The sequence below is a fragment of the Nerophis lumbriciformis genome, linkage group LG06, assembly GCF_033978685.3.
Source record: "Nerophis lumbriciformis linkage group LG06, RoL_Nlum_v2.1, whole genome shotgun sequence".
Classification (NCBI taxonomy): domain Eukaryota; kingdom Metazoa; phylum Chordata; class Actinopteri; order Syngnathiformes; family Syngnathidae; genus Nerophis; species Nerophis lumbriciformis.
In genome coordinates, this window is record NC_084553.2 from 38,194,463 (window position 1) to 38,211,729 (window position 17,267).

Genomic DNA, 17,267 nt, shown 5'->3' on the forward strand with positions numbered 1-17,267 from the left:
AAGTCACGCCGACCTCACTCTCTCAGCTTCCGTCTGCTCCAACGTTTCACCCTTCCTTTGTGCTCGCTTCTAGAAGCAGTAGTTCATCCTCCGTATATTAAGTTTCAAAACGATAAGGTTGGGAATCTTCATTTGTCTTTGTTGTCTGTTACCAAGTCTGCCATGATTAGAACACACTCGCGTTTGTTTCCGGAAGTAAGAACACACGTTTGTTGCCGGAATTCGGAAGTGCATTGCTATGGAAACGGGAATAAATGCACTGAGGAAATAAGTTCCGGTAATGCATAAAATGACCAAAATACGGTAAATATTGTACATTTTACATGTTGTTATGAATGTGCCTCTTACTACAATATATATACTTGCAGTGTGTATATAAAACATTATTGGAGGGTTTTGAAGGTTTTTAGAGGGTTTTGAAGGCTACAACGGTGACTCCCATTAGCTGCATCTTTAAATTGTTTTTTATTTTTTATTTAGGGGACGGCGTGGCGAAGTTGGTAGAGTGGCCGTGCCAGCAATCGGAGGGTTGCTGGTTACTGTGGTTCAATCCCCACCTTCTACCATCCTAGTCACGTCCGTTGTGTCCTTGGGCAAGACACTTCACCCCTTGCTCCTGGTGGCTGCTGGTTAGCGCCTTGCATGGCAGCTCCTGCCATCAGTGTGTGAATGTGTGTGTGAATGGGTAAATGTGGAAATAGTGTCAAAGCGCTTTGAGTACCTTGAAGGTAGAAAAGCGCTATACAAGTATAACCCATTTATCATTTATCATTTAAGCCACAAGCCAATTTAAACTTTAATTAAGATTAGATGAGGCATGTTGTTTTTTTTAATATTTGTTTTGCTTGCACATTGAAGTTACATGCTCCATATTTACCTGTAGACTATCTTGAGCCAGGACACTTAGTTTTTTTGCATTTTTGTATTAAATACAATAAAATACCCAGTACCTTTTTTGTTGAGTCGTTAATTGAAAATGTATTTTGCAATCGGAGGTGTAATAACATGTTGCAAATCAGTGATATGAGAATAAGACAACTAGGAATACATAATTTACATAATAATACTCTGACGTTTTGACGTCGTTAAATGTAAAAAAAAGAAACAAATTGGGTCTATTACACCAGGCACCCTCAAAAAGACTGAAAAATAAAATTGAAGGCGGCAATATTTGGGGTAGTGGGGTGTTCTGTCGATATCTTCTACCCATTCATGTCTGCTACCCAATGCTACTAAGCATGTACCAAACGCAAATATTTCAAATATTTGCCTTGAACGAAAAGCAGCAGCTGCCTTGTGTACAAGTAAGTAGTGATTTTTACATGATGTTTCTTTCATTGTATCTTCTGACCAGCAGGCAGATAGACTATTAAAACTTGAGAAAAGTCATATTTTATGTTCATACTCATCGAAAGCTTGAACAAAAAGCAGCTGCCTCATAGCAAGCAGTGATTATAAATCACATTTCTTTCATTGTATCTTCTGACCAGTAAGCATGTAGACCAGTGGTTCTCAAACTTTGTTCATCAAGTACCAACTCAGAAAACACTTGGCTCTCCAAGCACCACCATAATGACCAACATGACCACAGTACCACAATTTGAGAATCACTTGTATAGACAATTACAACGTAAGAAAACTACTGATAGTTTTTTTTCGAGAAAGCAGCCAAATTTGACAAAAGAGGGGCCCACACGATATTCTTTCAAGGTGCTTAGAATTCCTAGCAACGGCCCTGAATGTCCTACACAAAGCATATTTCCAGTCAGTGATATCACCTTCTTTTTGTCACACAAAAAATACCAAGGACAGTATTTTGGTGTCCTCAGTGGTAGTCATCTTTGTGCTTGTGGATATTTCTGAACCAGTCCTACAATTTTCCTGTTATTTTCAACTGTAGTAGACTAGTGTTAGATTTGTATAGTACATCATAAATAATATGTTTTCTCTTATCAGGATATTCCAACAGGACAATTTCCCCATGACACATGTATCGACAACAAGTTGTGAAGTCCAAGAATATGTAAACAACTGTGGCAACTGGAGTATTGGGGAGTTTAGAATGAAAGTTGGGTGTGTAGCACACATATGCATTCACTGTGGTAATGTCAAATCCTTATCTGTAATTAAACACTGACACAAACGTGCGGAGAGAGAATATATAGATGAACAAGAATAAACAAAATTACTACAAAGTAATAGAAATACTTCTATTACCGTTTTTTTGGCGTAAAGTAAATTTTATGGTCTTAGTCAGTGTAAATAGCCATGCTTTTACTTTTACTAGTTTATTAGCTGCCATTCTTGTTTAGTGATAGCTGGAAAAAATAAAAGGTCTAACAGCACCTGTACAGGTCAAACTGCAGTCATGTGATAATGTATAACTTCTCGTTCCCTTTCCACAATACATAGTCACACACAAATTAAAAAGACGGAGTAGATTTTGACACAGTAAAATAAACCACATTCTTGGATGTAATAATAGATAATAAAATGAACTGTTAATGTCATATTAAATACACAACATTAGGTGGCAAGAAATACATCAATGATGAATAAAGCTACATATGTATTGGACCGGGCAGCTGTAAGAAGGTCCTGGGTTTAATTACCAGGGCCGGCCGGGGTCTTTCTGTGTGGAGTTTGCATGTTCTTCCCGTGACTGCGTGTGTTCCCTCCGGGTACTCCGGCTCCCTCCAACCTCCAAAGACATGCACCTGGGGATAGGTTGATTGGCAACACTAAATTGGCCCTAGTGTGTGAAAATTTGAGTGTGAATGTTGTCTGTCTATCTGTTTTGGCCCTGCGATGAGGTGGCGACTTGTCCAAGGTGTACCCTGCTTTCTGCCCGAGTGCAGCTGGGATAGTCTCCAGCTTGCTAGGGTTACCATATCTGAATTGTTGTGTAGAAATACGGGTAAATAACTACAAAAGTTCACTACATTCACTAATCGTGTTACAAAAAAGAATAAGACATAACGTTGGATACAGAGAACACGCAAACTCTTTATTTTTTAAACCAAAAATATTGAAATTCACTGAGTTGTTGCATTTGCAAACAGCGGAAATTATGTACAAAGCAAACTATAACCTACTACCTAGAATGTACAACAATTCTTCTCAACAAAAGATAAGAAATAGAACCTTAGAGATAAATGTAATTTAAACATGTGTATGCACATACAACAATTAAAACCTTCAGTATATCCGTATGTAGTATTAAATTATGGAATGGATTAAGCAAAGAAGTCAAACAATGTCCTAATATGATCCACTTTAAGACACCGTTCAAACTCATAGTGTATACAAAGTACAAGGAAGAAGAATTGTGATAAACATTTAAAATTTGATTGAAAAATGAAATCCTCTTATTCATCTCATTATGTGAATAACAACTCATATAACTATTTATTTATAACTTTATCATTTATGAAGTTAAATTGTGTACAAAATGAGAACAGGAAGTGAATTAAATGTGTTGCTAATTGCTATGAAATGGAAAACGGGTAGGATTAAGGAAATACTGCTTCTTCCTACTCCTTTTCGGACGTGTTGCAATGAGAAACTGGAAACGTGTTGTGTCATGTTCTAACTGTATGCACGTTCGAAATAAACTTAAACCATAACCATAAACCATACCTGAATTACACACTTTGCATGTGTTCTAACAAACATATTTTATCTTGTGTTGTAGATTGAAATATGCACAGCCAAGCACTCAGAAAGGGTAAGCAACACAAAGAAGAGACTATGTAATATTTCGTTCGATTTCTAAGGAAATAAAGAATATATGAATATGAAACGTAAATGAATTGAGTACCTGATGTAGTAAGCAAACCCCCTGAACATACAATGCAGACCATGTAGTACACAGTCAACGAATATAAAATGTCTTTGCTCCCCTCAGACGTACTGATGTGAACTCTGTCACTAACTGGAATGCTCCTTTGGTTTGGGAGGGAACTTTTGATCCAGTGGTCATAGATGCAATCTATAAACCAATGAACCCAAGGGTTGCTGTGGTGGTGTTTGCTGTTGGCAAGTATGTATAACTACTTGGCAAAGTGGTTTGTTATGTTCTGTGATATTTATTTGGACTATTTTGTCATATTCACAGATATACTCGCTTCCTGAAGGGCTTCTTGCAGTCAGCTGAAAAACACTTTCTGGTCGATTTCCGGGTCACGTATTATGTCTTCACAGACAACGAACAAGACGTACCTAAAGTGAGACTCTATTTGTCAACACATTCATTTTTTGATTATTGTTTCTATGTCGAATTATTTATGACTTTTTCCGCCTGCACTTCAAAAGGCTGAGAAGATCGTAGAGGACGCTTTATCAGCAATTTCACACCAACTATTACAGGAGTTTGTCAGGTTAGGTTGATCATAGCATCAAAATACTATTTGCAGTAAGCGTTATTCAATGCTTAGTAAATAACGATCCATATGTACATAGTATATACAGTACATCCAACTGTATTTTAGAACCAACAACAGTGGTGTCTTCGGTCTTCTCTCATTATAATTTCATTTTAGTAGTTTTGTTGGTTATTTATTGAATATACATTTGATTGCTGGTTTTTATTTTATTGATTGCATTTCTTGTGGCCCGCCACGTCAATTTATATGGCCAATCCTGTCATTTTATGTGGCCTGCCACAGCATTTTACGTTGCCCGCTGCCTCATTTTATTTAAATATTGTGCAACAATTAAACACTTCGGGCCTGATCAACAAATGTTTTGCGTGTATTAAAATACGTGCAAACTTCATAGTACACACAAAGCGGATCTACCAAACTACCAGAGGAATGCGTCTCTAGCGGAATAATGAGCACAATCCATTTATCGTGTCTGTCTTCATGAATATGCAGAATTTTTAATGATCATCAGAACGCCCACAGTACTGGGAGGAGAACATGCAAAAAGTGCTATTTAGCACACAAAGGGTGATTTATCAAGGCTGAAACTGTTCTGCAGCCCCTGTTTTGCCTCTTTATTTAGTATGTCTAGAAAGGATGTGCTAATTGACAGAAATAGTTGTAAGAAAGTAGGGGATTGCGCTGCTCATGTCGTCATATATATACACACAATTTTATAATTCGCACATGCTGTTTAGCGCATGGTATTTGAATCTCAGTAGATCAGGCCCTTTATATAAACCTTCTTACTAAATGTATATGTTCTTTCAATTTTGATTAAAAAAAACTTGCATATGCTGGTATGTAATCGCATTTATTATCATATCACAAACCAGGGTTTTCCCTCGATTGCCAAGATACGGGCGTGGTCACCATGACATCATTTCCTAATTTGCATAATCTGCTATGACATTATTTTCTTTAAAAAGACTAAAAAAATGTATACATACATTTAAAAACAGATATGTTATTATTAATTAGTATTAACATGTATTTTTATATAGATTTGCCATATTTTCAATTGTTGCTGCTACAATGTACAATGTACTTTGAGAATTTTTCAAGTGTGTAGAGACATTTGATGACTTTTTTTTAATTGCCAGCAACTTGAGGGTTCCAGGTTCGCTCCCTGTCTCTGGCCATCCAAGTCACTGCCGTTGTGTCCTTGGGCAAGACACTTCACCCTTGCTCCCAGTGCTGCTCACACTGGTGAATGAATGATCGGTGGTGGTCGGAGGCGCCATAGGCGCAAATTTGTAGCCACGCATCTGTCAGTCTACTCTAAGGCAGCTGTTGCTACAAATGTAGCTTACCACCACCAAGTGTGAATGTGGAGTGAATGAATAATGGGTTCTCACTTCTCTATGAGCGCTTTGAGTATCTAATTGATAGAAAAGCGCTATACAAATCTAATCCAATATTATTATTATTATTCTATAGCTTGGAAATTACATTACTGTAGCGGCTTATAACTTGGAAATTACAGTACAGTACAGTACTGTAAATATGTCCGAAAAATACATGTAAACCAAAATATGAGTATAAGAAATTAAGAAACTTAAAATAAAATATGAGTAAAAGAAATAAAGAAAATGTGTCAATCCATTGACAAAGTGCAAACACATTTGCAGGAGGTGTCTTTTGCTAATAAATTTACTCCAAGTTTCTTTTGGCAAGTCAAAACAATCAAGAAAAAAACGTCATACAAAGGTCAATGTCCATTGTTATTCTTCAAAACACAAGTACCTACAATTATTCAAATATTACCTGACATTATTCAATTATTAAAGGAGACTTATTATGCAAAACGTTTCTTACCTGTTGATACCTGTTTTTGTGTGTTTGAAATCCCCATAAGTTTCGAAAATTTGGAATAAAAATCATGGAGACACAGCGGAGATATTTATAAAACAATCTTGCTTTCTTCCAAACTTGCTCCAAATGAGCCGTTTAGAATGTGAGACTTTAGTGACGTATTTTGCCTCAGGAATGCCAGCGGATATCTCTACAAAAGGTAGAGGTTTACCCGAAAAGCATGCATCGCCGTAACTATCACTTACGCCTTATGGGTTGCGTATTTTGTGCTTTAAGGTTGTGTTGCGGCTTTATCATTGTGATCTGTTGTTTGTATTTGTTGTAGCTTTTGCAATCGTGCTGTAGCTGAAAGTTACAATATTGTAACGCCCGGCAGTGGAGAAGGAGAGACGCAGTTGGAGATACACTCTCAGACCATTTTTTAACAAGCGGTAGCAAACGCAAGGGTGTCAAAACACACATAAACAAGAGCTGCTGTTCACGACAACTAACGTTTAGACACTATATACACACAGACACCAAACTCTCGCGCGATTCTGTTCACTCTGCCTCTCTCACACACGTCACACACAACAGCACCACATCTTAAAGGCACACACACAAATCACTGATATTACACAATTGTCTTGTGGTGTTTGTTATGACCTCCCTTGACCACTGTAGTTATGCGCCATTTTTGTTTTGATGGCGGCAAAATACACTTAACGATTGACATCCTTATTATAAAAAGTGCTAAACTTCATATTAAGTCTGCCTTCTTTTGCTAGTATCGATAAAACTAATCGATTCCCTTTTAAAATGATATTGGATCGATACCTATCTTTTGGAAGGCAAACTTGCTGAGCACAGATCGATAAACTTGAAATTCAGGAATATATATCGATATATCGAGCAATTGTTACACACCAACACATTAACATAATTTAGTTGGCATTTTAATACCTTGAGAGAATAAATGTGTCATATTACACTAATCAGTGAGCATGCAGGGAAACCCAGGTAGCCAATACCAAATGGCATGTTACACAACCTTAATAATGTTATACATGTATTGTCTTCAAGTACCCAATATAGATATCATAATGCAGCATATTAACGCTGTACATATATAATAGATGTAACAGCCCAAATTAATGTTGTTACGATACATTCAAAGAGTGCAATTTTCGTTATATACATATATAGAAGGTACAACAAAAACAAACTCCAAAAGTCCTTAGATTGTGTCAGCCAATTAAATATGGACTCTCTTCTTGATAGAAACAGATCTAAAACAACCAAATATTGTATTATTTTCAGTACCACATACAGCGGGGAGGCTAACAGGATAAAATCATCATCGCTCCACTTGTCTTCCAAAAGGTGTCCCTTGTTAAAAGATAAATAGGTTCAAACTTCATAGCTATCAGCTACCAATGTCCAAGAAGACATGGCTAAGTTCCTTATCTGTTGGCTTGTACAGATGTAAAACTAGTCATTGCAGTAATCCTGTATACGACCAACACATACATTGTTGGCAATCATTCACAAAAGGAATATGACATCCACTATTTTATCAATTTTACGACAATATATGTTGCTTGTAGGCTATAATGTCATAGTCAACGCGTTCTATATTGGAATGACCAAAAGACACCTACAACACTGCTTGGCGTAGCATACTGTAAATATGCTATTCGTACAGAAAACACCAACTACCCTATGGCCAGACATTTTTGGGGTTTCCATAATAATGATCCAGCCAGTCTAAGAACGTATGGAATAGACCACATACCAAACAACATTCAAAAGGGAAGTAGAATCTAAAAATTTAATCAATGTGAAACTTTTTCGATTTATAAACTTATTTGTAAATTTGTTTTGTGTGTGTCCCAGCAGGCACAAGACATTGATACAACGTTGATTATACATACATGTTCTTTAAATCTGACTTTGAAACAACGTTGCAAAATAGTTATATGTGTAAATTGAGACGTTGATGTCTAACTTTGGATCCACGTTGTTGGTTGAGAAATTACCAAATTGCAATAGGCAAATCTACGTCATAACCTGACATTGAACAATCGTTATCAAAAAGCATGTTGTTTCAACGTTGTATTTGTGTTGTAAAATATTGATTGGAAAATGACCAAAATTCAATGGTCAAATCAACGTCAGGACCCAGCATTGATGAAACGTTGTCAAAAAGCATGTTGTTCCAACGTTAGGTTTGAGTTGCTCCCGGTCAAGACCTGATTCAACAAGTTCTCAACATTGTTTTAATGTGTTTCCTCTTTGAGTGCAATTGGTTTTTTTTAACATTTACTTGAATAAAATAACCACATTTGCACATTTCCTGGTCGAATACAGCAACATGAGGCTGCTGGATCCGATACCGCTCAGCTTTCCTGCCTATCTGCCTGGAGAGGCTGAGGGTGGGGCTTACTGGCTGGTCTGCTTGTCACAATGTTGCCAAAATAATGTTTTCCGAGACATCTACATTTCTAGTTTCTACATTGTAGAATCTATAGCCTGTTTAATGTTTTTTATTGTACAGTACATGTGAGACCATTATTCTTGATAAGTGAGTATAAATAGAGAGAAATCATGCTGAAAGGCACTGTAGTACTCTGTATCATGTTTGTTTTGTTGTCATATGTAAGAATGTTTTTTAATACTCTGCTGAACCAATAAATGAATGTGGCTGCCAATATGGAGGATTACATACCCAAGATCAAAATTTTAGACAGAAGAGAGGTGATCGTACAAAAAAAGAACAGTTTCTGGAAATGTCATTAATGGGATAAGGAACAAGTGGCGTAATCCAGATCCTCGTCTGGATTCAGGATTCTTAACTATTTGGGGATAGGGCCTGGCGGACATGTTAATATGTGAAAGTGTAATAAACAGGGTGATCCCCAATGTTACTTGTTAAGCAGGTTCTAAACATTACCTTTTACCCTTACCCAGGTTGAACTGGGCAGCGCCCGGAACATCTCTGTGGTCCCTGTGCCCAGCGCCCAGCACTGGCAAGAAGTGGTTCTTGGAAGGATGGAGTGGGCGACCAAAGCCATTGATAATCAGGTAGGACATTCTTGTCAATCACACCCCATAACGTCACAATTCAGTTTTACAAACACATAAACCGTGTCTTGATTTGTTTCCAATCATGTGTTCCAGATCCGGAGCAAGGCCGACTATCTTTTCATGATGGACATCGATAGCGTGTTCCACAACCGCTTTGGAGCCGAGTCTCTCAGCAGACTTTCTGCTGTGCTTCATCGTGGCTACTACAAGGTCTGTTCACTGTTTTTTTGTGGGGGGGTTTCAAGATGGAGTCGCTGTAGTGGCTGCTATCTGCAGGAGCTCTGTGCTCTTGTGTATCCTCCTTTTGTGTCCTTGATATGTCCCCTTTGTTTTCATGTGTTTTTGCCTTTTGCCTGGGGCCCTTTGGGACTGCACAACAAGAGGTGGCACTTTTGTGACTTCTGCTGTGCTTTTTGGTGCTTTTTTTGTAAACGTTTGGATCTGCTTATGGGGAACCTTTTGGCCATGAACATCTTTGTACTGGAGCCCAGCAGCTGGCTTTTTGCCACTCCGTTGAGTGACCGGAGGAGAAGCAGACCAGAAAACGGGGCTGCGGATCTGGCAATGAGCATCGGGATGGACGGTCTTAATGGAGTCCTGGCCGAAGACGCTTCAGTCTCTATGCGACGGATTCTCGCTTGTCCGTGCAGACTGGACATTGGCCGAGAGCTCGTAGGCAGCCTAGGATGGAGTCGGCTCTCTTGGTTGTTTTGTTGGTTCTGTTCCTGTCGTGGAGCGCTGTCGAGGCCACTGTGGTGTGTGTGGGTGGGTTTTGTTTGGTTTGTCTATGCATGTTGAAATTGTAAATGGCATGTGCGCAGTATGTGTTATTTACTGCTCATTGTTGGTTTTATTGTTGTGTTTTACTTTTGTAGCTGTATGTAGAAATGGTTCCGCTGAAGTGGCAGCTTGTGGCATCAGTTCTCCATTCATCCATTTTCTACCGCTTGTTCCTTTTGGGGTGACGGTGGGGCTGGAGCCTATCCCAGCAGCATTCGGGCGGAAGGCGGGGTAAACCCTGGACAAGTCGCCGCCACATCACAGAGCCAACACAGATAGACAGACAACATTCACACTCACATTCACACATGAGGGCCAATTTAGTGTTGCCAAGAAACCTATTCTGTGATCCTTTAATGCAGGGGTCCCCAAACTTTTTGACTTGGAGGCCGCATTGGGTTAAAAAAAATTAAACCGGGGGCCGGGCTGTATATATATATATATATATATATATATATATATGTGTCTTAATTAGATTATCCAAAAAATAGTGCTTGATACCGTGGTAGAGCGCAATATATGTATGTATATATATATATATATATATATATATATATATATATATATATATATATATATATATATATATATATATATATATATATATGTGTATATGTATATATATATATATATATATATATATAATATATATATATATATATATATATATATATATATATATATATATATATATATGTATATATATGTATATATATTCCTCACTAATTGACTGCCAGGCGCTCGCCCAACACTGGGGCGCAAGGGCAATGTCACCTTATCGATGGGAAAATGCATTATTAGACGATATGATTTGCCTGAGTAGCTAGGAGACCCCGAAAGTAAAAAGCGGTAGAAAATGGATTAGAAAAGACAGATTTAAAAAAAAAAAAAAAAAAAATACATATATATACCGGTACATATAGATATATATCCATCCATCCATCCATCTTCTTCCGCTTATCCGAGGTCGGGTTATATATATATATATATATTTGCTTTTTTTTTTTTTTTTTACTTGGACGCTGGCGGGCTGTCGCCGGTTTGGGGATCCCTGCTTTAATGTCTTGTAAGTGCTTGTGCTAAATGTTTTCCGTCTTGTTTTCCCATGTTTTTGACCTTATTTGTGTGGACATTATTCCCCATTGTGGGATAAATCCTATCCTATCTCATCCTATCCTTGTACAGTATGCATCTTATATTAGCTCAAATATTAGTCCCCAGTGTGATCCCTCACTTCATATTTTACATACAGTAATTATTTAAATGTATTATGATCCTTTTCAGGACAGCCATCGGGACAAATTTCCATATGAGCGGCGGCCACAGTCCAAAGCCTACATTCCTGCTGGGGAAGGAGACTATTACTACACGGCAGCAGTCTGGGGGGGCTACCTGGAGGATATGTATAGACTAGTCAAGTAAGCAACACTTACCTAAAATACCTGAAATACCTGAAAATCAGAGCAAGAATTGGGGTATTTAAAGATGGGTTTTGACACTGGTGTGATTTTTTTTTTTGCGAAGGAAGTTGTCAATACAGAAATTCAAAGCCTTTGCCACAGGGGAATAAACTACTGTAAACATTTGTTTTGACTTTTTAGTCATGTAGACTCAAAACTGAGTGTGGCAGCCCTTTATGACATTTGTGATTAAGGGTTATATAAGTAAACATTGATTGATTGAATACTGCTTGAAAATCAAGGATCATTAGGTTTTACTCACACATGTGAATGTCATTAAAATCCATGAAAAGAGAGCTTTACAACTTGAAAAGACTTATCAATCCAGGCAGTTCTGTCATGTGAAGATGTTTGCCATGGTGATGTAGTGTGTGTAATTGGATACTTTTTCAAAACAAAACTAATCTATCTACCGGGTTCATCCAAATATGTTCTAGGTTTGTTAATCTCATCTTTAAAAAGTCAAAAACCTAAAACCCAGGTTTTTACGTGTGTTTTAAAAAAGCTGGTTTCAATCAAATCCATGCAATAATCAGTTTTTTAGCGCATGTAAACATACTTAGCGTGTGTGTGGTGTGGCAACGTTGGTTTTAGGGTGGGATGGAAAGCCATTTAAGAGTCTTGTGTACGAGGGCCCAGAATTTGGTGCTATACTCCTGACTGTGTGTTAAGTATTATTATTATTACCATGTTTTTCGGACTATAAGTCGCAGTTTTTTAAATAGTTTGGCCGGGGGTGCGACTTATACTCAGGAGCGACTTATGTGTGAAATTATTAACACATTACTGTAAAATATCAAATAATATTATTTAGCTCATTCACGTAAGAGACTAGACGTATAAGATTTCATGGGATTTAGCGATTAGGAGTGATAGATTGTTTGGTAAACATGTATAGCATGTTCTATATGTTATAGTTATTTGAATGACTCTTACTATAATATGTTACGTTAACATACCAGGCACGTTCTCAGTTGGTTATTTATGCCTCATATAACGTACACTTATTCAGCCTCTTTATTTATTTTAAATTGCCTTTCAAATGTCTATTCTTAGTGTTGGGTTTTATCAAATAAATTTCTCCCAAAAATGCGACTTATACTCCAGTGCGACTCATATATGTTTTTTTCCTTCTTTATTGTGCATTTTCGGCCGGTGCGACTTATACTCCGGAGCGACTTATACTCCGGAGCGACTTATACTCCGAAAAATGCAGTACTATTTTCTACGTTTATGTCACAAAATTCTGTAAACATTTAAAAAAAAAAAAAAAAGCATTGTTAGAAGACAAAAGCTCAATGTTGTTTCTCTTTTTAAGTGCCGTTTTAGGCACAGTTTATAGCACTAGTATTGTACAATATGTAAATGATGCCCAAACCTTGCAGAAATATTACCTTGATCAGTCCAGAATTTACAACTGGAAGGTGTTGCATAATTGCACTTTAACTGTTAACTTATTCGCTATAACTACTCAACCACTGCAATTTAACTATCTACGAAGCCACTGTAACTCAACTGCTTATTTATCCACTGTTATTTAACTGTTTATGTATTCACTGCAACCTCACTGTTCATCTATTCCCTGCCACTTAACCGTTCACCTATGCACTGCTATATAACTGTTTATTCATCCTTCACTTCATTGTGACATAACTATTATAATTGCTGAATCAAGATGCTGCTATTTAAGAGGATTGCTCAACTAAGTTGTGTTGTGTTGCAAATACAATGACAATAAAGCACCTATCCTATCCATCTTAATGTGAAGGTTGACTGCAGTACTACTGCATTTATGCTGGACAGGCAGAGGCTAATGACTAGGAAAAAACTAATAAAGGCAGGGTTGCAGACAAAATAAACACATTATAGTTAATTTTGGTTTAGACTGTACACTTAATTGCCGTTTATAACATATGTTGACATGTTTCTCACTAGACACTGTTACATCCAAGCCCAGGAGGACTCCAAGATAAGAATTCAGGCTGTGTGGCAGGAAGAGAGTCACCTCAACAAGTAACATATTCATATCCTCTTCACAGTAGTCCCACTAAATATTTCCTTACAATACTCTCCATTTAATTCTCTGCAGATACCTGCTGTACAACAAGCCCGCCAAAGTGCTGTCTCCTGAATACCTGTGGAGCGACTATGACCCGGTCCCGGCCGACATTAAAGTGGTTAGAGTGTCCCAGCTGATTAAAAACTACAAGGAAGTGCGGCCCAATGCTGGAAACCGATGATATTCTAAGCAGAAGTATAAACAACATGTGGCCATTGCTGATTATTGCATTTTAACACTATTTATTTTTAGTCCCCTGGCTGACAAGAGGCTAGCAGCCAATAATGTGTCTCCATACACGATCATAATCACCTCCATTACAGAAAATAAACGGCATTTCTTTGTATTGAAGTATTATGATCATGTAACATTATCACTGGAGGATGAGGCTGAACATGTTACGCGCTGATAAAAAGAACAGGGAACTAGTTTAAATAATGTGTTGTTATTCCTAAATTGTCAATAACACTCTTCATAAATGAATGGAAAAGTTTGCAGTTAACACATGTGATTGGTATCGGCCGGTCTCACAAATTGAAGATTGGTATCGGAATCGGCAGCATAAAACCCTGATTGGAATATCCCGACATTTTTATTGTAGTGTGTAAAGTTTGCTGTGATTTTAAATTGCACTGCATCATAACGAAATGTGTTTCTCAAATTGTGTTGTCATATAAGGAATAATGCAATCACATTATCAGAAACCGCTCTAATTGTGAGTAAATATTGAATATACGGTAGGTGATTCATGTAATGACTCGACAACCCCATGAAATAAATGAAACAATACAAATGGTACAGGTTGTTTTATTTTGATACTTGAAAGTAGGAATGGGTATACCTTTTAGACTTTACTAGTAGGCCTACCTGGGACAATGTGTGTACTTTTGTGTGTTCAAGTGTTAATAAATGTTGATTTGCAAATTTTTTATTGAACATTTGAACCTGAGCTGATGATGATACATTTGTTACATCTTGTTTATTACTCTGTTGAAATTAATTTGCATTCATTTCAGTTTGTCCTAGATGTGTTGCCGTTGACAGGACAAGTTCTTTCAGCCTTGTCATTTGTTAAACCCCACAAAGTGTTAACCTGTAAGTCAGGGGTGTCCATACTACGGCCCACGGGCAAAGTCTGGGCCCGCCGACCACTTCAGTTTGGCCCGCGAGACATCCCTAGTTTAATATGAAATCTAGCCCTCGGCATAGTCTGATAGTCCATATAAGCCACTTTGTTATGGCTGACATTGGTCATTTTGGTCAAAGACCATGAATTTATGTTGCATTGGATGAATTTATGTTACATTGGATGAATGTATTTCCTACTGGATTCTTAAGATGCATTTGCATAAAGAGTAAATGTTTTGTGGTGTAGGGATAGTTTTTTTTTTCTGATTAAGGCATCAATATATGTTTGATGAAACGTGATTATGTGCATGAGTGTATGTATGCATATGTACTTGTATCTGTACAGAATGTGTATATGTGTTTGTAGAATGAATGTATATGTACAGTATGTGTATATGTATTTGTACAGTGAATGTATATGTACAGAGTGTGTATATGTGTTTGTACAGTGAGTGTATATGTACAGTATGTGTATGTGTATGTTTGTATATTGAATGTGCGTGTGGATGTACGAACTTTAGGTATGTAAATATGTACTGTATTTGTGTATGTATGTGGGAGCGAAGGTACCTATGTATGTATGTGAGCATATGTGAATTTGTATGTACAATATATTCAACTCCCAGAGTGCGTGGGAGCCAGAGCACGGCCCCATCACCCCCGAGAGCCCAACCCACAAACAGTAGGCGTGGTGCCCAGGGAACCAGGGACCACCGCCCCCACGCAGCCAAGCCGGCCAGCGACAGGAACCCCAGAGCCCGGCCCACCGTACCGCCCACAAGGGCCAGCAGCAGGCCGCAGACAGACGCACCCGGCAGAGGACGGCACGAGAAAAGCAGGGGACAGCCAGACCCCAAGCCAGCGAGAGACCACACCCCACACGGGCAGAAAGGCGAGACGCCCCGCCCGAGGAACCCAGAGACTCCCCGCAACCGGACGGGAAGACCGCCCCACTCCCCACCGGCAACCGGGCCCCCACGAGCCCACCCCCCACCCCCGGAGAGCGCGGCGAGGCCAGCCCCCGGCCACCCCACCCAAATCGGCCGCCGCAGGACCACCCGGCACATGCACTTTTTAATGAATTCACCTTCTTTGAATGGCTTTCCCGCCCTAGCAACCATCTCACTCACCATGTAGCTAGCTTTGACTGCTGCATCGCTCTTTTCGCTTGCTTTCTTGACGAAATCTTGTTGCCTCAGTAGACTGGTTTTAAAATTTGCAACCTGGTTCACTCTCTCATCTCCCTGGTGTTTTGCATACTCCTCAGCATGTCTAGTTGTATAATGACGTTTCAAATTGTATTCCTTGTGCACTGCAACTTTCTCTATCAACTACAGAAAAGAGCTATAAGGATTATTCTTAAAGTAGATTACCTAGAACACACTAACATATTATTTATTAATTCTGGTTTATTGAAATTACAGGAGCTAGTAAAGTTACAGACATTATGTGTCATGTTTAAGGCTAAAAGTAAAACATTACCAGCAAATTTACAAAAAATGTTTGTCATCACTTCTGAGAATGAAGAGCATAGAAGAAAAGGTCATTTCCAACATCAGTATTCAAGGACAACTTTAAAACAAATGTGTATATCAGTGGTGGGGGTTAAACTATAATTCTCTTTACAATGAGATAAAAGATTGTAAAAATACATTCCAATTGAAAACAATATATAAAGACAGAACAATAAGATCGTATGGACAGCCATGAGTGTTTAGATTTTGCTTTATATTTATTATTTTACTTATTTTTTGCCTGGTTTTGTATTTGTTGTGTATCATCCCGTGAGGTGTATATTACTTCTTTTGTTTTTTTTGTTCGTTTTGTACATCATGAAGTTTTGCACTTCTTGTGTTTTTTGTGTGTTTTTTTGTTTGTTTTCGTTATATTTGGATGTAATTGTTGGTTTATATGATATCATTAAGTAAGACCACGTATTATGTTGAAGGGGGCAGAAAAATATAAGATTTTTCTTCATCCTGGGAACGCCTCGGGATCCCCCGAGAGGAGCTGGACGAAGTGGCTGGGGAGAGGGAAGTCTGGGCTTCCCTGCTTAGGCTGCCGCCCCCGCGACCCGACCTCGGATAAGCGGAAGAAGATGCATGGATGGATGTATATGTCTTTAATGGATATGCTGATGTTAAATGGCAGACAACATCAAGAAATTATCTTGGATTGCGCTACGAACGTGATGCTACTACCAAGAATGTATAAGAGCAGATGCAGGTTTCAAGCAAAGAAAGACCGAAGAATGACAACGAGAATAGTGGAAACAAAACTTTCGAATGTCTCCGAGTTCATTCATAAGGCTCTGTGGATTGATAGAAGGAGTTTTAAATCCAAAAGAAAAGACAGTTTGTTCCGCGGTCAATACTGTTCCAGATGAAAGTTGCTAATGTTCTGGACTATCTTTCCAATTGTGTGGTAAACAGAGCTATTGCTAAACAGTTTGGAGTGCACAAATGCAGCATGAAGAGGTTTGTGTATGCTTTATTATTTGCCTTTAATATACCTGTGTGGAGGGGGGCGTTGTCG

At 38.3% G+C, this 17,267-nt stretch overlaps 1 protein-coding gene across 1 annotated transcript in view; it reads left to right on the forward strand.

The window, feature by feature from the left end:
- Positions 1 to 14,533, forward strand: part of LOC133608746 (globoside alpha-1,3-N-acetylgalactosaminyltransferase 1-like) — a 37,778-nt gene extending 23,245 nt beyond the window's left edge. The window contains exons 3-11 of the mRNA XM_061964244.1: positions 1,957 to 2,073; positions 3,695 to 3,727; positions 3,908 to 4,042; positions 4,118 to 4,226; positions 9,189 to 9,302; positions 9,399 to 9,515; positions 11,370 to 11,503; positions 13,481 to 13,558; positions 13,635 to 14,533. Coding sequence (XP_061820228.1) covers positions 1,957 to 2,073; positions 3,695 to 3,727; positions 3,908 to 4,042; positions 4,118 to 4,226; positions 9,189 to 9,302; positions 9,399 to 9,515; positions 11,370 to 11,503; positions 13,481 to 13,558; positions 13,635 to 13,785 — 988 coding nt within the window. The 3' untranslated portion in view covers positions 13,786 to 14,533. The remainder of the gene's footprint in view (positions 1 to 1,956; positions 2,074 to 3,694; positions 3,728 to 3,907; positions 4,043 to 4,117; positions 4,227 to 9,188; positions 9,303 to 9,398; positions 9,516 to 11,369; positions 11,504 to 13,480; positions 13,559 to 13,634) is intronic.
- The last annotated feature ends 2,734 nt before the right edge of the window (positions 14,534 to 17,267 follow it).